Source organism: Protopterus annectens, chromosome 13.part0 (genome assembly GCF_019279795.1).
Source record: "Protopterus annectens isolate FY-2018-M chromosome 13.part0, PAN1.0, whole genome shotgun sequence".
In the NCBI taxonomy this organism is placed as follows: Eukaryota; Metazoa; Chordata; order Ceratodontiformes; family Protopteridae; genus Protopterus; species Protopterus annectens.
Genome location: NC_056747.1, coordinates 1,190,762,909 through 1,190,789,023, shown reverse-complemented (window position 1 = coordinate 1,190,789,023; position 26,115 = coordinate 1,190,762,909). Strand labels below are relative to the sequence as shown.

Below are 26,115 nucleotides of genomic sequence, written 5' to 3'. Positions count from 1 at the left end.
ATAGAGGTGATGACGGTGAGTAGGAGGGAAGGCTGTACAGGTTAGAGAGACAGAAGTGGGGTGTGCTGGTTATAGTGTTGCAGTAAGGGAAAATGTGTGAGAAATTACATAAATGACCTAGGTATTAGATGTGTGAGAGTAGTAGGTATTAGAGGGAATAGGGGATGAGAGTAGTAGGCAGTATAGAGTAAAGAAAGTATTTTGATATAGGCAGTCTGGAGGTGAGGTAGGAGGGTTATGATAGTTGTCAGAATTTAGGGGAGGAGTGGTGTGAGGTGGATATATTAGAAACTGGTAATTGGCTGTAGTAGGGAAGATGGATGGAAGTGGGTGGATTTAATTTGGTAAGAGACTATAGTGTGCGTGAGAGGAGGATGTGGGAGATGTGTAGTATGTGATAGGTAGAGATTAGCTAGTGGGAGTGGTTATGTACAGATAAATGTGGATGTAACGTATTGAGAATTTTGCTATGTCCCACTTTAAAACGATTTTTTGGTCTGGCAATCACTGAGGAAATAAAGTAATTACATGACATTGTATTTCAAACTTCGTATTCCTCAGAAAAAAATGCATATTAATGCAAAAACTGTCAATCAGCTTTCTATGATTTGTTAAACCAATGTTTAAAATCTCTCCCGATTTTGCCTTCCACCCATATCTGGGATTTGTCCAGAAATCTTGCATTACTTATTGTATTTTGTTTCAAAACAAACGCAATTTATATACATTACAAATTAGGCGGTAACGGAGAACATTCGACTTGAGCGTAATTCACTAAGAATATGAAAGCGAGTTACTCTCAGTTCATTGTTCTCCGTTATCACCCACAAGACCCACTAAGTATATGGCATTAACCCTAGTAGAGTACGAAAACAAACGATTACTTTGCTAGCCTTTATCATAAATGGTAACTGCAAGCCTAGCCACAGGAAATGAAGGGGGATGTATTTCTGCAACACACAGAACGCTTCTTCCGGTAAAGTAAACTGTTACTGATAGATGTTTCATTAATAAGCTTTGAAGTGGGTATATCTGATGTAGAACTTCAGGGCAGTTTGTTTTTTCAATCTCAATCGGAATATGACATTTTATTGGTTTCTAGGGCTAAGATAGACAGTTTGAAAGTTTGTGACCTTTCATTTGGAAACGTTTATTTTCACTGATACACGTTGGAAACGTGATGAAAGATGACCTTAACTATTTTATGTAGAAAACTCTGCTTTTATGGGAGCCGTTTGCTATTGTGCCCGGTGTTGGAGACAGGAGGATTGTCCTTCAGGCATACCTCAACCTTGCGAAGCTTTGTCGTTTGTAATCCACCAGTTGTGCATCGACTTCTCTTTGCCCCTCACTCCTCTGCCTTCCACACTGCCTCATTTCTTGGTGCAGGGCACAATAAGTGGTCCAAAGTTAAGAACATAAAGGGGCCAAAAGATGCAGCCAGAAGTCGTATGTTTCTTAAGTTTTCTTTGATGATCAGGCATGCTGTGAAAGGTGAGAAATATCTGTTTTGAAGACACTCTGCTTCAGATTTAAATATGTATACTTCAACGAGATGAAAAGTGTCCCACGGGCCACGGCCAACATAGTGTTTAACTACAAGTAACGTAGGACATGATTACTTAGTAAATTGTTGGCTTATACTTTCAGGCAGTCACACTTCAGCACGTTGCTTTTGTTTATTATAAGCTGAAATATGCAGTTGCGTGATGATTTGAATATCGCTATGTTTGTAGTACTACGTGCTCCAGTGTAGGGATACTGATTTGTACCAGAAAAAATGTAACTATACGGCATTAAGTTGTCTCCGGGAACATGGCCAGTGCAGTCACACTTGCATGCTGTATTTAAAAAGGTGGTAAGTTTCACTGTTATGCCTCTCATAGGAAACAAAAATCTAAAAGCTTAAGTTCCACTGTGCCTAATTCCAACTATTTTTTATTATTTTAATTTGTAATGGAAGGTGACCCCCCCCACCCCCCATGTTATCCCTTTAGAACACACTATAGTAAAGGAGTAAGAAACTCAGAATATGCAAAATTGGAGCCCGTGTGCAGAATCTATTTTGTTAGTTCCATTTGTAAGGGGGGCTGTCACCCTCCATAACTCCATACCTCTTTAGAAAGAGATAGGCAGCAGGTTAAGACAGAGTGCAAACAAAATTAATGAAAAATACAGTTTGTCAGTGTGGTTGCTCAGGAGATATGCATCACGTAGCAGGAGCATTTTATTGTAACTGTCTTGTGCCGTGGCAGCTAGACAGTTCTGTTCTCAAAATGGTGATATTGAAGATGGTTAATCCACCAGATGTGCAGTAGCAAGCTCCGCCCGACACATTGCAATGTAATTAATATTCAGCATCTGTGCTGAAAGCAACCCAGTGTTTTATTGTAGACATTCACTAGCAAAAAAGAAATGTTTTACTAGGGACATAAAACTAAAATGCCTGCTGTACGTCACATTTCATAGGTAGGTACTAGGCTATCGGCCCAAGGGCCTATGCAAGCCTAGCCAGCAAGGTTCCCTGGCTTACGCCACTCAAGAAAGTTATTTTCCTGTGCCACTGACGAGCAGAGACACAGAAGTGATCCCCGGGGTGTATTTCCTATTTCCCATCCACTCATCAAGATTTTTCTTGAAGAGTGCTAATGAAGAACTTTGCTTGACATAGATGGGTAGCCTGTTCCAGAGTATGGGAAGTCTCTGGGATAGGAATCTATCCCTCCAGCATGTCCTGTTTATTGTGGTGACAAGGTTTAGGTCCCTAGAGCGTGTAGCTCGGAGGGATTGGGATTTCTTTAGGTGTAGTATGTCCAACAGCTCTGGGTTTGACATAGCTTTATATGTTGGGCAGAGATCACCTCTGAGTAGGCGATATGTTACGGAGTAAAGCTGGAGTTTTTTGAGGCGGTCAGTGTAGGGCATTTGTTTGAGTCCAGTAATCCTCTTTGTGAGGTACTTGTGTGGCCTTTCCAGCTGCTGCAGATGTCTTGTGAGGTACATTCCAAAAGGGGCGTTGTACTCTTATAATGGGTTGGGTCTAATGAGTGATGAGTAGAGGGTAACGATGACCTCTTTTTTTTTTTTTTTTTTTTTTTTTTTCCTGGACGAGAACCCTTTTATGATGAGGTGTGCCACGTAGAAGGACTTCCTGACTACTGTGGCGATGTAACTATCAAAGGAGAGACTACTGTCCACCTGGGTCCCAAGGTCTCTATCACGCATTCAGTGTTAAGTAGATTGCTGCCTATGTGGTAGTTCATGGGTGCAGAGTTTTTACCAAAGGGGATGACTGCACTTTTTGGCATTGAGCTTGAGGCTATGGCTCTGACACCAGGTATCTGTCTCAGAGAGACCCTTCTGTAGGATGTTCACATCATTTGGGAACTTGGCTATGGCTCCTAGTTTGCAGTCATCTGCGAACTTCATTCGCCAGAGGCCTTCTGTGTTAGCCTGTACTTCAGAGAAGTAGATACCAAACGGGAGCGGTCACAGGACGGAACCTTGTGGTACTCCACTTGTCACTGGTTTGCGGTCAGACTTGGAGTCTCCCAACTTTTACAGTGTGGGTTCAGTCAGTGAGCCAATTGGCAACCCATCTTGTGACGTAGGGATTTATGCCTAGTTTATTGAATTTAGCTGTAATTCCAGAATGGAGGAAAGCCTTGGCGAGGTCAAGATAGGCTGTGTGAACCACTTTACCCTCATCTACGGCTTTGGTGACTGCCTCAAAGAAGTCGATCAGGTTCAGGAGGCATGATCTGCCTTTCACAAACCCGAACTGGGTGGGATCCAGAGTTTGGAGGTTACCAATGTCTTTGTTTATGAGTTCCATGATGATGCGTTCCATGGCTTTGCAGACCAGGCTCGTCAGGCTAATAGGTCTATAGTTCCCGGGATCAGTGGTGGCTCCCCCTTTGTGGAGTGGGATAACTGTTGCTGTGCCATTCAGTGGGCACAAAGCCTTATGCGAGGCTATTATTGAACATGGTGCTTAAGTGGGGAGCCAGTTCATTCTGAAGTTCGTGTAAAACGCAGCCTGGGATGTTGTCCGGTCCCATGGGTGCTATGTTTTTGGCTTTAGAGAGTGCAGCTTTCACCTGCATAGTTGTGATTACAGGGACTCTGCATTCTTCCTGTATAGATATGGGCCCTTTAGGGGGTGAGGGAGGGGTAAAGTTAGAACTGAACCTATCTGCCAGGATGTTGGCAATATCAGTTGGTTCTGTAATTTTCATGCCTTTGTGCTGTAACTCAGAGGAGATCTGGGTGTTTCATTGAGATTCTTGACATAGCTATAGAATGCTTTGTGGTTGTCCTTGGAATTGGTGGCAATTTTATTTTCGTAGCTAGCTTTGGACGATCTTATAAGGGATCTTGGCTTCTTACTGAGGCTGACCAGGGAGCTCCTCCACTCATGGGATTTTACTCTCTTTTGCAACCGTTTCTTCCTTCTGTTGTACAGTTTGTTTATGGCAGGGGACCACCAGATTGGCTTCCTTTTTTTGGAGGATAGCATCTTGGTTCTGTTTGTGATAGCACGAGCCATGCACTCATGTAGTTGCTTATAGAGCTCATTTGTTTAGGATTCAGCAGTTGTAACTGTATTGTCCATCTGCATGGGTGTCATGAAGTTCACTACTTCTGTCTTAAGAAGCATGAAGTTGGCTTTGAAGAAATTTCTTACTGTGGTTTCCTTAATGGGGGGTGGGGTGTGGATATCAAGGGTGATTAGCTTATGGTCGGATCGGACCAACGAGTATTTGACTTCAGGTGTGGAACACCGGTCACTCATGTTGGTAATGACTAGGTCTAGGATATTGTTGCCCCTGGTGGGGGTGTGGATAAGTTGATCTAGGGCATTGGAGTTTATGAATTCCAGAAAGCGTTGCGCTAAGAAGTTAGTACACTAGTAGTTTTCCCAGTTAATGGTGGGGTAGTTGAAGTCGCCCATTATTAGGGTGTTTGGTTGAACCCTAATATTTTCCAGTACATCGAGAAAAGAGGAGTGGGAATTCTGGGGCATGGTGGGGGATCTGTAGCAAGCTACAATTTGGATTGCAGTTTTGCATTAGTAACTGTATTTAGAGCACAACCTAAAGCTGTTTACTGAATTTCCTGTTTGCACTTATTTTTAAAATCGTTTTTTCCTCAAAACTTGCATTTTATCTGTCTTTGGCCTAGCACTCGTGTGGGGTAATTTACTGCACTGTTATAACTTGTTAATACTTGTGAACCTCTGCTATCTCTGAAAAAAACAAAAATAAATCTTGCTTTTTTCCCACTTTTCTGAGATTTAAAAAAGTTCAGTTACAGGCTTGCTGTTCTTGAACTAAGTTTCTGTGAGGCCATTTTTTGCTTGGGCTAAAGGGAAGTTTCTCTGTTGATCAGTGGCAGTGAAAAACATTGAGCAGCCTGCTTGCCCCTGTGGGAGTGGTTACTGACTTGAAACTGTAGTTTTATTGGCCATTTTGGGTCGATTCCAAAACTCCTTCATCTTCCTCTCTTAAAACCCTCTTTTGCGCGTTTTTGTGCATAGCGCAACAGCGGGCAGCGCCGCCTAATTGGGTTTAAACTATTCTTGGCTCCACAAAGTCTGCTCTTCACTTTTGCCCTTAGAACTGCTCTATCTCTCAATTTAAACACCATATTCTCATTCTAAGGTCCTTCACTGGTCCAATTAAGTAATCCTACAAGTAAGCACTATTAAACCATAAGCACTACTTACTCTTATACTCTCTACGATTACCCTGTCCCCTATTGGTCTGTCTTAAATTCAGTTTCCCTATATTACTCTAGCATGTCCAAAGGTCAGTCAATGGTTTCCTCTCCAGTCCATCTGGTTAATCTGGGAATTTTGAGGCAATGTTACAACTGTCTCATGTACACGGACAACCCTCTCCTCCTCCAAACAGGTTCAAATATATGTGAGGGATGCAACTATTTAGCCAAACTGGAGGCTGAGCTCTCTCATCTCAAAACTGGTGTAACCAGTCAGGAGGAGAAGGTAACCTCACACAACACAATTCCAGTATCACATAGTCCCACCACATCAGCGAACCAAACACATAAATACACAAAAACATACACGGAGGCTCTAAATAAAAATCTACCTAAGCAACAGAGACCTCCAAAGCAGTTATCCAAGCAAACGCTACCTCAAAACAAAACACGCACAACACATAGCCCACAAAGTCAGTGTGCCAAGCAGCCACAGCCCTTAAGGCTGAATAACACACCTGATACTCTTGTAATAGGTGACTCTGTTGTCAGACACACTGACGTCCCACTCACCAGGCTGAATAAAGAGAAGGTCACGGTGAGCTGCTTGTCGGGTGCTAGGATCCGCCACATAACGCAAGCACTCGGGTCACTCCAAAGCAAATACAAATATGACTCAGTTATTGTACATGCTGGTGTGAATGACCTGAGACATACCTCCCTGGACTGCATGAAAAGAGACATAGAGGAGCTCTCTGATCATGTAGCCCAGGCTGGTATGACCCTGACCTTGAGCAGCATCTTACCCTCACCTAGAATGATGCCACAGTACAAAGACAAAATGATCGATTTTACAATTGGCTAAAATTTTGGTGTCATTCAAAGGGGATCCAGTGTCTCTCAGCCTGGGATGACATGCTCGACAAGCCACGTTGCTTCGCTAGGGATGGCTTGCACCTGTCACCACTGGGCTTTCGGATATTGGCAAAGGCTCTTGCCACCCCCATAGTGCCTTTTTTAGGCAAGGCTCAAAAGTCAAACCCACCCCCATAGACAGCACAAGGAACAAGAAACTAAAGGTAATGCTGCTAAACGCCAGAAGTCTTAACCTCAAGATGCACGCACTCGAAGCTCTCCTCAGTATGGAGAACATCGATATCTGTGCAGTGACAGAAACCTGGTTCAAGGCTCCAGAGAGCACCCAAGCACTACCAGGCTATACCTCATATCATGCTTTTCGGCCCCAAAACCCAGACCGAACCACAAAAGGAGGGGAGTTTCCATATTTATCAAGGATATCCACACCTCCAGGTTAGTGGCATTGCACAGTATCGGAGACCATCCATGTGCAACTAACAGTGGGCAAGACTGCTTTTCAGTTTATAGCATCCTACAGACCACCCTCTCAAAGTCAGGAATCCCACTCAGCTTTCCTGAAAACATTGGAGAACATGAAGATCTCTCCGAACACCATTATATTGGGCGACTTCAACTACCCAAACATTGACTGGGAGCACTACTCAAGCCCCAGCACCTTAGCCCAAAGGTTCCTGGGAATTATAAACTCAAATGCTATGGAACAACTAGTCACCACTCCCACAAGAGGGGACAGCATGCTAGACCTGATCATTACCAACATGGGGACTCTATACTCCACACCAGAAGTATATCCCTCATTGGTAAGATCAGACCATAAATTAATCTCACTGGATGTGTCCACCCACCCCCAGCCCAGAAAACCACAGTGAAAAACTTCTCAAAAGCGAACTTCTCACTTCTCAAAACTGAAGTGGAATCCTTCAAGGCCCTAGGGCCAGTGGAAACTACGGCCCAAACTGCAGATTCCTATATAAACGCATTCTACGGACATCTCCAGGAATGCATGGATCATGCTATCCCAAACAAAACCAAGACCCAATCATCCAAAGGCAGGCGTCCAGTCTGGTGGACCCCTGCCATAAACTGTACAACAGAAGGAGGAAGCTACTACATGATAGAGCAAAATCCCTAATAGGGAAGTCATCTCTGATCAGTACTAGCAAAAAATTACGATCCCTCATAAAATCCTCCAAGGCCAGCTTCGAGAGAAAAATTGCACAGGACACCAAAGACAATCATAAGGCTTTTTTCAGTTATGTTAGAAATCTGGGATGCAACTCCCAGACTTGTTCTGAGTTGATTCTAAACGACAAAAAATACACTGAACCCACAGACATCGCCAGTATCCTGGCAGACAGGTTCAGTGCAAACCCCCCCCCCCCCAAAAGAGCAAGTATCTATCCCAGCATAGGGCTGCCTCCCAAACATCTCTGATGCTCAGGTGAAGGCTGCCCTCTCCAAAGCAAAAAACACTGCTTCCATGGGACCAGATGGCATCCCAGGTTGCGTCCTACATGAACTCCAAGAGGAACTAATCCCTCAAGTAAAACAGCTATACAATCTCAGCCTCACTACAGGATATGTGCCCACAGAATGGCGTACAGCAACAGTAGTCCCACTCCACAAAGGTGGAGCCTCTACGGACCCTGGAAACTATCGCCCCATAAGCCTGACTAGCTTAGTCTGCAAGGCTATGGAGAGGATCATCATGGAGCTCATAAACAAAGACATTGGGGACCTACAGACACTAGATCCTACCCAGTTTGGCTTTGTCAAGGGCAGATCCTGCCTTTTGAACTCGGTTGACTTCTTCGAAACAGTCACCAAAGCCATAGATGAAGGGAAGGTAGTCCACACAGCCTATCTGGACCTTGCAAAGGCATTTGACACAGTACCCCACTCGGGCATAATGGATAAGCTATCCAGCTTAAATATAAACCCCTATGTCACAAGATGGGTCGCAAACTGGCTCAAAGACAGAACCCACAGAGTGAGAGTTGCTGGAGCCATGTCAGACTCAAAACCAGTCACAAGTGGCGTCCCACAGGGTTCTGTCCTGGAACCACTTTTGTTCTGTATATACTTTTCCGAGGTACAGGCAAACGTGGGAGGACTATGGCTCACCAAGTTCACAGACGACTGCAAACTGGGCGCCATAATCAACTCTCCAGCTGACACAAACTTCCTTCAAAAAGGTCTCACAGAGACAGATAACTGGTGCCAGCACCATGGTCTAAAGCTAAATGCCAAAAAATGTATAGTCATACCCTTTGGCAAAAACAATGTGCCCACAAATTACCACATAGGCGGAAACCCATTAAGTACAGAGAAAGTTATTAGGGACCTGGGGACCCAAGTTGATAGCAATCTCTCCTTTGAAAACCACATTGCCAAAGTGGTTAGAAAGACCTTCTACATAGCCCACCTCATCACGAAGGGTTTCACATCTAGATCAAGAGAGGTAATCGTGCCCCTTTATTCATCCCTCATCAGGCCCATCATATAATACAATGCCCCTTTTGGGATGTACCTTACCCGACACCTGCAGCAGTTAGAAAGACCCCAAAAGTATCTCACCCCAAAAGTATCTCACCAAGAGGATCAAGGGTCTCAAACAGATGCCATATGCTGCTCGGTTAAAAAAACTCCAGCTCTACTCAGTTGCTTACCGCCTACTTCGAGGTGATCTATGCCTGACATACAAAGCTATGTCAAATCCAGAATTAATGGACATGCTCCACCTCAGTAAATCTAAATCCCTTAGAGCCACACGCTCGAGGGACTTGAACCTCAGCACAGAAATAAATAGAACTTGCTGGAGGGACAGGTTCATAACCCAGAGGCTCCCTTCGCTCTGGAATAAAATTCCAGTTCATGTGAGGCAGAGCACCTCACTGAATCTCTTCAAGAAGAATCTAGATAGGTGGATGGGGGATCGTAGGTTTGTCCCAGGGATTACTCCCGTGTCACTATTAGACAGAGGCACAGTAAACTAAACCTTAAAGGGCACAGTCTACTCAAATCAAGGGGTGGCGTAAGCCATACAGACTCGGGCTAGGCTTATAATTGCCTCAGGGCAGATAGCCTAGTATGAACCTATGAACCAAGAGTTAGTTGCACTTGGATAACCTCGGATGCATTATGCTGAGCAACTAGCCTGGAGGTGTGGATATCCTTAATGAATATGGACACACCCCCACCTTTGGTGTTTCGGTCCAGGTTAGATGGCCGAAAAGTGTGGTATGAGTTATAGCCTGGTAGTGCTGGGGTGCTCTCTGAAGCCTTGAACCAGGTCTCAGTCATTGCACAGATATCGATGTTCTCCATTTTAAGGAGTGCCTCGAGTAAGTGCATTTTGAAATTTAGACTTCTAGCATTGAGTAGTATTACCCTCAGTTTTTGCTTACCTGTTCCTGTTATGGTGGTGAATTTGTTACTTGAACCCTGCCTAAAAAAGGCACTATAGGGGCAGCAAGAGCCTTAGCCAGTATCCGGAATCCTAGGGGCGACAGGTGCAGGCCATCTGTGGCAAAGCATTGTGGTCTGTCGACCATGTCATCCCAAGCAGACAGATACTGGATCCCCTTTGAGTGACACCAGAAGCTTAGCCATTTGTTGAAATCAATCATTTTGTCTTTGTACTGCAGTATCATTCTGGGCGATGGCAGAATGCTACTCAGGGCTAGGGTCATACCTGCCTGGGCTACAAGATCGCAGAGCTCTTCCCATGTCTCTTTTCATGTAGTCCAGGGAGGTACATCTCAGGTCATTCACACCAGCATGGACAATGACAGAGTCATTTGTACTTGTTGTGGAGTGACCTGAATGCGTGGGTTATGTGGCAGATCCTGGCACCCGACAGGCAGCTGACAGTAACCTTCTCCTTGTTTAGCCTGGTGAGTGGGACATCAGTGTGCCTGACTATAGAGTCACCTAGGACTAGTGTGTTGGGTATGTTGTTTTGCCTTATTGGCTGTGTTTGAGTGGCACACTGAATCTGTGGGCTGTGTCATTTGGGTTGTGTTGGGGGATGGAGGTTGCTTGTGTTTCTGCTTTGGAGGTCTCTGTTTCTTAGGCAGATTATTATTGAGAGCCTCCGCAAATGTTTTTGAGTTTCTATGTGTGGATTTTTTGTGGTGTAGATGTAGTGAGACTATGTGATGAGTGTGGTGTGGTGCAAATGTTTACCTTCTCCTCATGACTGTCAGGTTCAGTCTTGGTTGGTGAGAGCTTTACCCCCAGTTTGACTAGATAAGTGCATCTCTCACAGGTTGTAGTGTTGGGTGGTAGGAGGAGAGGGTTGTCTGTGTACATGAGGCAATTTCTACATTTCCTCTAGATGCCCAGATTCATCAGATAGACAGGGGAGAACACTGGGAGCTGACCCTTGGACATGCCTGAATAAAAAACTATTTTCCTCTAGATAAGTGAGGAAAGTGAGTACAAGAGCTGTTTTCCTTTAGGTAATGAGGAAGATTGAGTTCTATAGTAATTAGTAGCTTATTTAGTGTTTACAAGTTCTGAACAAGTGCCGAGTATGAATAAGCAAATTTAAGTGCTAAAACTATGAATCTGTATCTGCACTAGACGAGTTACAGGACAGAAACAAGTGCAAATGCAGGCTTTCAAATCAGAAAGTTGAGAGAAATGGAAGATTGCCCAAACGGCCAATAATTACAAATTCTGGGCCAGAACCACTCCTTATGTGGTAGACAGGTTACCTAATGCGTACCACTCCCACTGATAAGCTAGAAGGCTTCCCTCCAACACAGAAAGGCTTGGGGGGCTCAGAAGCTTACAAACAGTCCTGGATACAGCAAATCTGTATCTGGAACACTAGTTTCAGGAAAGGTAGGAAACAGGCTTACGTTTTTTTTTTTTCAGTCAGTTGGGCAGAGTTCACACGACAAAACTGTTTCTCTAAACGATACTGTTATTAACGGCTGAAATTGTTTGCAGTACCAGCACTGTTGCACAGCACTTGTTCAGCGGGGGGGTGTGGGGGGTGCAGCGCCTCCACAAGGGGGTGCAAGGGGGGCTTGCCCCCCTGAAAAAGGAGAAAAAGTAATAATTTTGACGAGGATGGAGTTCGTTGTATGCATGAATATTTTGTAAGGGGCTGTGTCTGGCAAAGGAACCTGCCAAAACATTACAGAATAATTTCAGACCCGCTGCTTCTTTTACAATAAAAGGCATTGCTGATCTCTTGCTCTTTTAAAAAACTGTTTTTGAAGCCCTGAATACTACATTACAATGCATTCTGTGTCAATCATGTTGCATTTACATATTGAAACTCTGCATGCCGCCTTGTCAATCAAGCAAGCCACTCCCATTCCTCCTCAGACCGAAAGGTGGGTTAACCATCTTCAATAGCGCCCTCAAAACAGTTTGGGTGGTGGTGGGTTAGTTTATTTGAAGTTGTGTGTAGTAGGTTTTGTAAAAGTAATGTGTATGTGGGTATATGCATGTGTGCACAACACAGACCTCCCACCTATATAGTCACATAGATATATTATATACAAACAGAAAAAAAAATACAGGTTCTTCCCAAATAATTGTGCAGATTGACAAAATGACTTTAAATTATATTTAAGCATAGCCCCCGTACAGCAGGAATACAGGTGTCATACAGTTCTTTCTGAGCTTGTCAGCAACTCCATTTCTTGTGGTTTTCTTTGGACAGGAAAGATGTCTAGGTTCCTTACAGTGTCTTCTACAGGCATGTCTTTTATCTGCAGTGCTTCACGCAGAACCACTGCTGTAGGCACAAAATCCCTCTCTGGAAAGGGCCAGTAACTTTGAATTATTTGACTTCAGTCTTTTGTTTTATCCATCATTGATTGTCTTCATTAAGCAAAAAAAAAAAAAAAAAAACTGCGAGAACCTGCTGTAACTACTGTAAACTCTCAGTTAACCAGAACTCAAGTAACCGGGAAAAAAAAATCTAAGAAATGCAGTAATATTTTCTTGTGTTGCACTTTCTGCCCCCAACCCCCCCCCCCCACACACAGAAACATACCTTAAGTTTTTAGAGTTTTAGAGTGTTAAAAAAGGAAGATATGAATAAATTCCCTCTCTTCCCGACCTAAGAGCAAGTAAAACCAAACAAATAGTACAGGGTACAGTATTAGTCGGGCCTATTTTTAATACTAATTCTCAGGCAACCAGAAACAACAGTTATCCGGCATCTGCCAATCCCCATGGGTACTGGTTAGAGTAGAGTTTACTGTAGAACATTAAGATTTCTACCTCTTTTAAAAGAGTAACTCAAAGTAGCATCTTTATTTACAAAAATTTACCACAATATTGTTTACAGCAACATTATTTATATTATTTCGTCACAGTTCATTTTGACGTAATGCTTGGTGAGAACCTCTCAACAAAGCTTGAAGTAATGCTTGGTGAGAACCTCTCAACAAAGCTACTATAAGTGTGTTTGTGTGTGCACACTGGCATGCATATGTATATATCTGTGTGTGTGTGTATGTGTGTATATATACACACACATATATATATATATATATATATATATATATATATATATATATATATGTATAGTACATAGTGTGTGTGTGTGTGTATGTATGTATGTATATATATATATATATATATATATATATATATATATATATATATATATATATACACACACACACGCACAAAATATGGTCACGCATAATTTATATAAATGTATGTGTGTATATACACATACACACAGATATGTGCATGTGTATAGACATATGTTTATACACACGTGATTTGTTTACATATATAAAATCTATACACATGCACATATGCATACATATGTATGTGTGTAATGTTTATAAATAACGTATGTATGTGTGTGTGTATATATATATATATATATATATATATATATATATATATATATATATATAAAATATTTGTCTATACAGATACATACACACTCATGATGAATGTATTTAGACATGTAAGAAGTATGTATAACATATACACAAGTGTATGTGTGTGTGTGTGTATAGATATAGGTGCACTGAAACAAAACACCCAAAGATGGACATTTACAAAGTTGACCAGAAAAAGTTGACTTGGCAAATGCTGACATGCTACTATTCATGCACCAAGCAGCAATCTCGGTACATGCAAAACATAAACTTAAAAAAATAAAACATTGTTTTATGTAGCCTTGCACATTCCCTGCTAATTATATATACTAACTCCGAAATCACACAGTCTCAGGAAAGAGCATGTTTCCCTAACCCGAGAAATGTGCATTCTCTCACTCTTGCTGATTGTCAGTGCAGCCGACCATGCACTTGGAAACTCTGAGTTTGACTATGAGGTCGGGTCAGAGTTTGGCAAGTGCTTTTGTGTCAGGGGTGGTAGTTTCAGTAGAAATATGTACATATCTGTTTCCAAGGGGATGAAAGTGCACCTGTGTGAATAGCGAGGCAGTTTACATTAACAATGAATGACACAAATCATCTTTTATGGATAATGGAACTATAGTGGCATGTTTTATTTTTAATGTCAAATTGAGTTTGCATGTGTTTTAGTCTTTAGCAACAGCAGGAGACCGTATTGCATACTGGGAGGAGAGCACTTTTATGCTGAGTTTAATTAGTTTGTTCAGTGAGGAAGGTAGTAGCTTGATAAAAGCCACTTAGCAAATATTACTCTCTCTCTATAAACAAAATACATTGGAAGTGCATCAGGATTGGAAAAGGATTGCTGTGAAGAAGGTGCTGGATATGGGGTTGGTTAAGGTGCTTTGCGTAAGTGTTAGGGGCTTCCAGTTTTCTGGATGTATTTTAGCCTGCATAATTACTAGTGTGAACATAAGTGCTTCAGTATCCTTGTTTGTAAGCAGTAGCCGTATAGTCTGTAAACACTCCTCCACTGACATCCTGCTGGTCACCCTTTACTGTCTCCTTCATAATAGACATTGGCATTTACTCATACTGTTCTTACTCAAACTATTTCTTTCTCTTATATTTTCTTCACTTCTTCTAGGCTTGGTATTCCAATTATTTATATCCTCTTGTCTTTCTTTAGTGGAACTGCATGCCTTCAAAGAAGTCCTCCTTGGTCTCCCCATTTCCTTTCTTATTTCTCCTTGCCTGAGGCAGTTATTAAACCACTTTCAGCTCTGAGGTAGTATTTGTGCACAGTCAACATTGACTCTGTGCAAGCAGCTGTCTCTTTAGTGTGTTTCTATTTTGCTGTAAAATGTCCCTACAAGCAGATAGATATGTACACAGCAGTGAAGTCTGCAGTTTGAACACCAGTCTGTGAGCTATATTTTTATGTAAGTTATAAGTATTATGGCAGCCTTAAACAAAGAACTTTGTCCATTATAATAGCTCCATTTTCTTAGACCATGGCAGTCCCATTGGTACTTTCTTCTTTAACTGTGCTCAATAGATTGTTTTTAGCAAGTCCACTGTCTCCCTTCCTTACGTTTATTTCTCTTCGTGTGTAACCACTTTGAGTTCTGAGTCAGTAATTTTCCACAGCTGCACTAATGTATTCTGGCTTACTTTTTTCATTGTTTTGCTGATCTGTGGGGGTTGAAAAAAACTGCGGTGGTGGTGCTGCGGTAGCATTGTCGCCTCACAGTAAGACGTCCTTTTCGATTCTCAACTAGAGCGTCTTTTGTGTGGAGACATGCGTGAATGGGCGTACATTCGTTGAAGGTTGTGCGTCAGAGCTGGCAACTCTGCACGTAAAAATCTACTGCCAATCATTAGCGGACCGGAGTTCCGCTGTGGCGACCCCTAACCGGGAAAAGCCGAAAGACACCAACAACAACAATGCTGATCTGTGGGGGTTGGGGTAGCCTTTAGACCGCATTTCAAAGTCCATAGAAACATTATTGCATTATACAGTTGTTCAAACAGTCAAATGTAATTTGTTACTGTTAGCACCATTAGTTAGGCCAAGGTGATATTGGACCAGCTCTCCTACTAAAACTGTGTCCTAGAGGAGCAAAATCAAGCCTTTCATCTACTAGCTCAGAGGCCTTTTAAACTGCATTGTTCCTTTTACTTCTCTCTTTCAGCAGATTTGTGACCATTTTAGTTAAGTCACTGTTTTTATTTTCTCTTTGGCAGTCTGTTTCATTCACCCTCACTAATGCTCAGGCTCACTCCTCTCCCCTCCCCTTATACTCTACATTAATATTTCTGTAGCACTACTCTCATATTCCTCAAACCAGTATTATTAGCTCTGTCCTGAAGAAAACAGTCAATAGAATTGCTCCCAGTAGTAACATCCACTCTTAGTGTCTTAGTCCTTGCCCCCTATAACTATCAAATTACATCTCTACAACCAACCCAGTACCCTCCTGACTTTTTCTAATCGTTCTTTACAAGAAAGATAAAACCCCAAGTTAAACAAGATGCTCCTTACTCAGATTATTTTACTATTCCTCCTCACTCTACCAGTCTTCTTCACCAGTTATCAAATCCACCACCTTCATATACTTAGGACTTCAACCAGTCTTCACAAAGAATATCAACATCTACCAAGTCTACCTTTCTCCGTAATACCCTGTCTGTACCAACAAACCATACCTGGTTTATTTATCTGTAAATTTCTTAAAACTAAGTGTCCACATTTATGATCAAGTACCAAACCAGTAGCAAAATATAACTGGCCCCACTCTTCCCTTTGTAAAATATCAGTTAAAAAATTAAGGAAGATATTCACCCAAGCCCAGGTCCCGTGTTCCTAAAACCATCACTTTCAACCCCAAAATAAACCAGTTACATAATACATCTCAGCAAAAAAAAAAAAAAAAACGGAACCCAAACTCCCCTTACTAAATATGAACCTAAGAAGTATTTGCAATAAAATCCATGACATACCTACTTACCTCGCACATACACTCCTAATGTAGTCATATGTACGGAAACCTGGTTAAAAAAAAGAAATAAAGCATAATGAGACTACCCCTCCCCCAGATACAGTTTACTTGGGAATGACGGACAAAACAAGCATCCCCGGATACAGTTTACTTGGGAATGACAGACAAAACAAGCATCCCTTGGATACAGTTTACTTGGGAATGACAGACAAAACAAGCATGCAGGTAGTGTATCCGTAATCTATAAAAAAAATTCCCTATCACCTTACTTCAACAGGAAATGCCACACTTAGCAATGCTGAATTTCTAACAACACTCCCAAAAATCAACAGTAGGAAAACTATTTGTTTAACAGCCATTCATGTACCATCAGGGAATAAGACTGATATTGCTCAAAGCATCCTGTATTGGATATCCCAACAAATTAACCATGAAACTGTAATACTTGGAGACTTGAGTATATACTGGTAACTCATGCCACTACCCCCACTGAACCCATAAACCTGTTCAGCTTAAGACAATTAATAACCAACTACTTCCATAACTGTAGACCAGCTACCATCAGACTACCTAAAAATGGCAACAGAAGTCATAGACTTCCTTGTGTCCATACTAATTAATAGGTCCATTGCAGAAAGATATGTCCCATCACTGTGGAAAAAAAATCCTGCATTATACTACTGCACAAAGTTGGCACACCTACAGAGTTTAATAACTACAGATAAACAGTGATTTTTCTCCCTGCTCTCCAAAATATTAGAAAAATGCATCCATATGCAGCTGATGTAATACCTAACCTCAAATAACCTGCTGTCATAAGCACAACATGACTTTAGGCCCCAGCACAGCACCACTACTGCTGTATTACATTTTACAAATATAATAAACCAACATAGAAACAGTGGTCTGCTGGTGTCCGACATATTCTTAGACATGTCAAAGGCATTTGATACTGTCTCGTACTAGCAACTGCTCATTCGACTCTCTTCAATAGGACTTTAACAGTACTTCTTGTTGTGGTTTCCTAATTACCTATCTGGAAGGCAACAAGCTGTTAAATGGCAAGAAACCTGTCATCCTTTCAACTAGTTACTACAGGTGTCCCGCAGGTCTCCATCTTGGGTCCTCTCCTATTTACTATATTTATTAATGACCTCCACAGCACCACTCACCATGTTAGTTTAGTTCAGTATGCAGACGACTCAACATTAATATGTGTAGCGTCAGCAATAAATGAGCTTCAAGACATTACCCAAAAATCTTTCTCCTCTGTAGAAACCTGGCTCAAAGAATCAAGCCTCCTACTCACCCCCAAGAAAACTAGGTTAATGCTTTTTACCCCAAAAAGTTGCCAAAAATCAAAAGCAATTTTTTTACCTTAGTCAGCAAATAATACTGTCATTGAAACTGTACATCACCATAAACTTCTTGGCATTGTAATAGATGACACACTCAAACATGACCAGTATATACCGGACACCATTAAATCTACTCACCAGAAACTAGTGTTCCTTTATAGGATCAATGGCTTCCTTACAGATACTGCAGGAAAAACTACTCTAGTCACCACCTTCTCATTATGTCTTGCATGCCACTCCTACCTTAACAAATACACAACTGCCTAACCTATTCAGAACTAACTACAGCACACAGACTATTTCATCATCCAGAAAAATGCCCTGCACTTCATAATGTATTAATGACCTACTGTCTTGTTACTTACAAGTAAGTCCAATGTGTTGCCAAACTCTGGAATAATATCCCCACACAAATAAAACTCTCTGATAAATTCAGTAGTTTTAAACCACTGTTTAAACAACACTTAACCAATCCTGGTCCTGCAAATGCTCATCTCAAGGTTGAGACTTTGTGTTCTATGTACAATACTCCAAATACTCTCCTTAAACAGAATACACCCAACCTCCCACTGAAATTACAAAACAATTTTTATACACAGCTGTTGCCAATCCACTAAGTTGCACATGGGCTTTCTCTTTATTAAACTTCCACCTTTGTAAAATATTAGAATGTATAAATGTAACTACTGTTTGTGTATAAATGTTAATGGAAATGTAACTACTCTGTGTTTAACTTAAACTCAGTGTAATGCAATTTAAGCAAATGAATCTTTTCTCACCGGACCTCCACTGAAAATGAGTATTATCCAGTTGGGCTTTCCCAGTAAAAGAAGACAAATAAAATAAAGGGATAAGTAAGAACTGGACAATAAACAGGAATTTTTTTAACATATTTACTTTCTGCACATTATCTTCTTCAGCAGGTTTGACATTTCCTGCCAAGTGACAAAATCCTCTCTGGTCACTGGAGGAGTCATTTTGTCAACCAGAGTGCTGCTAACACTTTTATTGACATCATTTTAGAAACCATGGTTCTATTGTTGTTAATATTAGGTGTTGATCACTTGATATATGAAATCTGTGATAACCTGGCAAAAGGTTGGAAGAGTTAGTGTAGCAGTAGCGTTGTCAGAAAGTTTCTCACTTTGAACATATGCGCTATTTGTTCTTTATAACAGGTTCTCATGATGCTAAAGACTTCCCCTTAAAATCGACCTTGAATGATTATGAAGTGACCCAGGAAAAGCCCCTTTGCAATGCGTCTGTAAAAAGTATAACATCTCTGCAAAGATTATTACGTTTAGCTCTGTCTTGCCCTCAGGCCACTTTATCTGTAGTTTGTATGTTCTTCCTATCTGCATCTTTATTCTTTGGATACTTGGGTGTCCTGTAATCTCTTTGGAAACATTTTGTTTGACTGTCAAAATATTAATTTATCGCTTTTTCCTTTGACTAGGTAAGCAAATGTTTCTGAGACGAGTTTCAGCCTTTATCTGAGTACAGAGGAGCAAAATATACACACTTATGCAACCAGCTTATTGTACGTTTTTATATTTTTTCCCCTATGTTTTTCAATTCAGTTGTACAGGTTCTAGATCACATTAAAGGTGGGAAAAGTTTTGAAATGATTTATTGTGGTCTAATTTTTCTATCCCAAAAACCTGGCATTTTAACAGGAGTGTGTGTACACTTTTTATATCCACTGTACGTCTTTATATTCCAGAGTATTTTCTGAGAAATCTAGTTAAAATGCATAAGCTGAAAACGTATAAATGTTTTGTGACATGTAAATGCTATTAAAAGGTGCAAGCAGCAGTGCTGTTGGTGAAATATCTTTTTAAGAGTAGTAGTCATTATATTTGTAGTCTTTATTTCAGTTCTGTAATATAATGGCCACAAACCCAGAATTAAAGTTGTCTGTAAAGGTTCTCAAGTATCTTTTGAAATCTTGGAAACTGCATAGCCTAGACATGTAGTTCAGAGCACTTTTGTTAAGCCAGACTTGAGATTTCATATAACACCAAAAATTTGTTTTTGTGAGTGCCTGTGTAATGGGATGTGTGCAATTAGAAAATAACTAATAGTATCTCAAGTTGTCGTTCTTCTTTTGGCTTTTCCCAGTTAGGGGTCGCCACAGCGGAACACCGGTCCACTAATGATTGGCAGTAGATTTTGTTATGGTGCCGAGGTGCCAGCCCGATGCCCAACCTTCAACGAAGGCACGCCCATTCACGCATGTCTTTCGAAAATGCCACTCGACCGTTGGGAGGACATGCAGACTCCACACAGGCGCTCCAGCCGAGAATCGAACGGGAGAACCTCTTGCTGTGAGGTGACAATGCTACCGCTGCACCACTGCGGCTTTTATAACTAATAGTATCTCAAGTATAGTATATTATACCTGGATAGTGACGTCTTCCACTATATCATTTTACATCATGACCATCAATAGTAAATAGCTCTCTCTTTTGTGACTTTGAAGGCAAGTATGAAAATATCATTAACAAATGGCAAATGGTAATTAATATTTCCATTGCAGGACGTTGTAAATTAGCAGTTTATGTACACCATGTCCTTTCTTATGCTACCTGTTATCAATTGACGAGTCATTCAGTTGACAGCCAATACTCAGAATGTCAGGATGCCATAGGGAGGTGTGATTGTTAAATTGAACCATACAAAAAAGGTGGTGTAGGTGTGAATGAGTTAAACTGGCAATATGTTTTGCATATATCATTGACTTTTGTGCCAATTTATGGATGAAAAACGTGTGTGAAAGAGGATGATTTTTACCTACATTTTTGTATCAGACAAGGTATCTGTTGGTGAAATTTAAACACTGACTGCAAAAGATGTAATTCTATCAAAACATGCATAAATCTGCAATGAAAGAGTACCCTGTAATTTAGTCAATATTGATCTAATGCTGCTGTGAAAAATGTGCCAGAGAGGTCTGTATATTTTATACAGTTCTAGAGTTATAGTTCCTACACAAGGTCATTCTGTAATATTGTATAAGTTTAAAAAATTAACAGATGTCTTCCCACAGTGCTGCCAAAGAGCAGTTATTCTGTGGAGGGAAATAATTTCATCTGGGAGATGATCCTTGCTTTTAGATTTGTTCTTCATATAGAATATATGGGACTGTACAAAAGATGCCCGATTTTGCATATTTTTTGGTGTTTTGAAGTTTGACATGGAAACAATTGAATAGTTACTTAAAAGTGTTGTTTTTCTATGTATCAGAATCTTTCATCTCTAGCTCTCTCAGGGGAATTTATTTTTTTCAGGGATTTTCTCACTCTGATTAGAGCACCGGGATAGGACTGTCATTACTGTATTATATTGTTTACAATAAGATTTCCATATAGGCTTTCACTTAAAAATGGCTTTGTTACAGATATCCCTTGAATTATAACATGAGCAGGTCGCTGATCATAAACTGTGTGTTCGAGCTATAGATGCCAAGAAATTCACCCTGACAGCGAAGCTCAAGCAGTGAATCTGGCATCCATGTTAAGAACACATAATTAAAAGGTTATGATAGGAGACCCAATCATAATTCTTTGTAGTGCATGGAGCTTTATCTTCTCCATGTACTACTAGTTGGAGAAAAGAAAAAAAACTGTTAAATGTTTTGCCAGTTTTCAAAGTCGTAACTCTGTTAGTTAAAGCTGTCACGAAGACAGTATAACACAGCCCCTTATTAGTTCTGGTTTAAGCACTTGGGCTTCAGGCCAGTTATTTTACATTAAGAAGGTTCGTGGTCTGCACTCTTGTGGGAGGAGAGGCTGGACTCTGCCCTTCTGAGCTGGGAATTACTGGTTAAAGGCTTATAGTGCCTGCATATTTCAACTGTTTCTTACTGAAATTGGTACACCTTGTTTGCTGTAGCATAGACTAGATCCAGGCCTGCTGAATCTAGCTTTGTTTGTATGCTTATTGTTTGTTTGCTTATTTCCCTGAAACGCTAATACCACCTAAAACGCGGCTTTTCAGCACTTCTGTGGATCCCTAGTGATATTTGCATTGCTTACTGTACTTATTTCCTTGTTTCACTTAAAAGAAAGTTACTGTTTGCCGTTTTTGCATTTAAGTTACCTGTAACGCATTGCATTTAAGTTACCTGGCACTTGCTCACTAAAGCAATTATATAAGTCAGCATTAAAAAATTAAAAGCACTACACCCTCTCAAACTCCCCTTGAGTACCTTGTTCCCCATTGGCCCTTTTTTTCAATTATAAAGGAATTCCCAATACTATTCTAGCATGTCCAAAGGTCAGTTGTCAATCTCCTCTCCGGTCCAGCTGGTGAATCTGGGAATCTTGATGCAATGTTACAACTGCCTCATGTACATAGACAACCCTCTCCTCCTCCCAACAAATTCCAACACATGTGAGAGATGCATCCATATAGCCAAACTGGAGGCTAAGCTCTCTCAACTCAGTACTGGCGTAACCAGTCAGGAGGAGAAGGAAACCACACTCCCTACAATTCCAGTCTCACATAAACCTACCACGACAGCAAACCAAACACATAAACGCACAAAAACATACTTGGAGGCTCTAAATAAAAATCTGCCTAAGCAGCAGAGACCTCCAAAGCAGACACCCAAGCAACCGCTACCCCAAAACAAAACACGTGCAACACATAGCTCACAAAGCCAGTGTGCTGAACGGTCACAGCCCTTAAGGCTAAACAACACACCTGATACACTTGTAATAGGTGACTCTCGTCAGGCACACTGACGTCCTGCTCACCAGGCTGAACAAGGAGAAGGTCACGGTGAGCTGCCTGTCGGGCACTAGGATCCGCCACATAACACAAGCACTCAGGTCACTCCAAGGCAAGTACAAATATGACTCGGTCATTGTCCATGCTGGTGTGAATGACCTGAGACGTACCTCCCTGGACTACATGAAAAGAGACATAGAGGAGCTCTCTGAACATGTGGTCCAGGCCGGTATGACCCTGACCTTGAGTAGCATCTTACCCTCACCAAGAATGATGCCACAATATGAAGACAAGATGATCAATTTCAACAATTGGCTTAAGTATTGGTGTCATTCAAAGGGGATCCAATGCCTGTCAGCCTGGGATGACATGCTCAATAAGCCACGATGCTTCGCTAGGGACGGCTTGCACCTGTCACCCCTGGGCTTTCGGATATTGACAAAAGGCTCTTGCTACCCCCATAGTGCCTTTTTTAGGCAAGGCTCAAAAGACAAACCCACCTCCATAGGTATCACAAGGGATAAGAAACTAAGAGTAATGCTACTCAACACCAGAAGTCTAAACCTCAAGATGCACGCACTCGAAACTCTCCTTAGCATGGAGAACATCGATATCTGTGCAGTAACAGAAACCTGGTTCAAGGCTCCCGAGAGCACCCCAGCACTACCAGGTTATACCTCATACCATGCTTTTCGGCCCCAAAACTTGGACCGAACCACAAAAGGAGGGGGAGTATCAATATTCGTCAAAGATACCCACACCTCCAGGTTGGTGGCACAGCACGAAGCATCAGAGACTATCTATGTGCAACTAACAGTGGGTAAAACTGCCTTCCAGTTTATAGCCTGCTACAGACCACCCTCCCAAACCCAGGAACCCCACTCGGCCTTCCTGAGAACACTGGAAAATATGAAGGTCTCTCCAAACACCATTATATTGGGCGACTTCAACTACCCAAACATAGACTGGGAGCATTACTCTAGCTCCAGCACCCTAGCCCAAAGGTTCCTAGAATTTATAAACTCAAATGCTATGGAACAACTTGTTACCACTCCCCCAAGAGGGGAAAACATACTGGACCTGATCATCGCCAACATGGGGACTATATGCTCCAGACCAGAAGTGTATCCCTCACTGGTAAGATCAGACCATAAACTAATCTCACTGGATATTCACATCCCGACCCCACCTCCTGCCCAGAAAGCCACAGTGAAAAACTTCTCTAAAGCAAATTTCACCCTCCTCAAAACCGAGGTGGAATCCTTCAAAGCACCCGGGCCTGTGGAAAATACGGCCCAGACCGCAGAATCCTTTATAAATGCATTCTATGAACACCTAGAGGAATGCGTGGATCATGCAATCCCAAATAAAACCAAGACCCATCCTCCAAAGGCAGACGTCCTGTCTGGTGGACCCAAGCCATAAACAAACTATACAATAGAAGGAGGAAGCTACTAAATGATAGAGCAAAATCCCAAAAAGGGAAGGCATCTCTGATCAGTATTAGCAAAAAACTACGGGCACTCATAAAATCGTCTAAGGCCAGCTTCGAGAGAAAAATTGCACAGGGCACTAAGGATGATCACAAGGCTTTCTTTAGTTATGTTAGGAACCTGGGTGGGAATTCCCAGAAATGCTCAGAATTAGTCCAAAATGGCAAATGCACCGAACTCACAGACATTGCCAACATCCTAGCTGACAGGTTCAGCTCAGACATCTCCCCCCCCCCCTCCCCACCAAAAGGGCTAATATCTATCCCAGCAGAGTGCTGCCCCCCTGACATCTCAGATGCTCAGGTAAGAGCCGCCCTCTCCAAAGCAAAAAACACAGCATCAATGGGACCAGACGGTGTCCCAGGCTGCGTCCTACATGAACTCCAGGAAGAGCTAAACCCAAACATAAAACTACTGTTCAATCTCAGCCTTACTACAGGATATGTACCCAAAGAGTGGCGTACAGCAACAGTGGTCCCTCTCCACAAAGGTGGTGCCTCAACGGATCTTGGAAACTATCGCCCCATACGCCTGACTAGCTTGGTCTGCAAAGCTATGGAAAGGATCATCATGGACCTCATAAATAAAGATATTGGGGACCTACAGACACTGGATCCTACCCAGTTCGGCTTTAAGGGCAGATCCTGCCTCTTAAACCTGGTTGATTTCTTTGAAACAGTCACCAAGGCCGTTGATGAGGGGAAGGTGGTCCACACAGCCTACCTGGACCTCGCAAAAGCCTTCGATACAATACCCCACTCAGGCATTATAGATAAGCTCACCAGCTTAAATATAAACCCCTATGTCACTAGATGGGTTGCAAACTGGCTCAAGGACAGAACCCACATGGTTAGAATTGCTGGAGCCATGTCAGACTCCAAACCAGTTACAAGTGGCATCCCACAAGGCTCAGTCCTGGGACCTCTCTTGTTCGGTATATATTTCTCGGAGGTACAGGCCAACACGGAAGGACTGTGGCTGACCAAGTTCGCAGATGACTGCAAACTGGGCACCATAATCGACTCTCCAGCCGACACAAGCATCCTCCAAAAGGGCCTCATAGAAACAGACAACTGGTGCCAGAGCCATGGCCTCAAGCTAAATGCAAAAAGTGTATAGTCATCCCCTTTGGCAAAAACAAAGTGCCCACAAATTACCACATAGGTGGTAATCCATTAAGTACAGAAGAAGTAATTGGGGACCTGGGGACCCAAGTTGATAGCAGTCTCTCATTTGACAACCACGTGACCAAAGTGGTTAGAAAAACATTTTATATAGCCCACCTAATCATGAAGGGATTCACATCTAGATCAGGGGAGGTCATCGTGCCTCTTTACTCATCCCTCATCAGGCCCATAATTGAGTACAATGCCCCTTTTGGGATGTACCTTACCAGACACCTGCAGCAACTGGAAAGACCCCAAAAGTACCTCACCAAGAGGATCAAAGGGCTCAAACAGATGCCATATGCTGCCCAGTTAAGAAACTCCAGCTCTACTCAGTGGCATACCGCCTGTTCAGGGGCGATCTGTGCCTGACGTATAAAGCCATGTCCAACCCGGAATTAATGGACATGCTGCACCTCAGAAAATCCAAATCTCATCGAGCTACGCGCTCGAGAGACTTGAACCTCAGCACTGAAGTAAATAGGACATGCTGGAGGGACAGATTCATAACCCAGAGGCTCCCTTCACTCTGGAATAAAATCCCAGTCTGGGTTAGGCAGAGTCCCTCATTTCCTCTCTTCAAGAGGAATCTTGATGAGTGGATAGGAGATCGTAAGTTTAACCCGGGTATCACTTCTGTGTCACTGTTAGACAGAGGCACAGTATACTAACCTCGAAAAAGGGCATAGCAAAATTAATTTAAAATGGGTGGCGAAAGCCAAACACATTCTGGCTAGGCTTATAAATGCCCTAGGGCAGATAGCCTAGTTATGAACCTATGAGCCTTATGTTTACATTCAACTTGTGATGCCTCTCAAATGCCCAGCTTTTTGCAGAATGCCCAGACTTTTCCCTCATATGTTTATGTTCCTCGTAAAATCTTTGGTTTTCTGGCATATCTCTGAAGATTGAAA

The 26,115-nt window shown here is 42.0% G+C and overlaps 1 protein-coding gene across 2 annotated transcripts in view; it reads left to right on the top strand.

Moving 5' to 3' along the window:
• Positions 1 to 578: 578 nt before the first annotated feature.
• The window catches only part of LOC122788193 (translational activator of cytochrome c oxidase 1), a 285,644-nt gene continuing 260,107 nt past the window's right edge, over positions 579 to 26,115 (top strand). Inside the window, exon 1 of one of the 2 annotated variants that reach the window (XM_044055192.1) lies at positions 579 to 976. In XM_044055192.1, the coding sequence (XP_043911127.1) occupies positions 943 to 976 (34 nt within the window). In that variant the 5' untranslated portion in view covers positions 579 to 942. The other variant, XM_044055191.1, reaches the window with a different exon arrangement.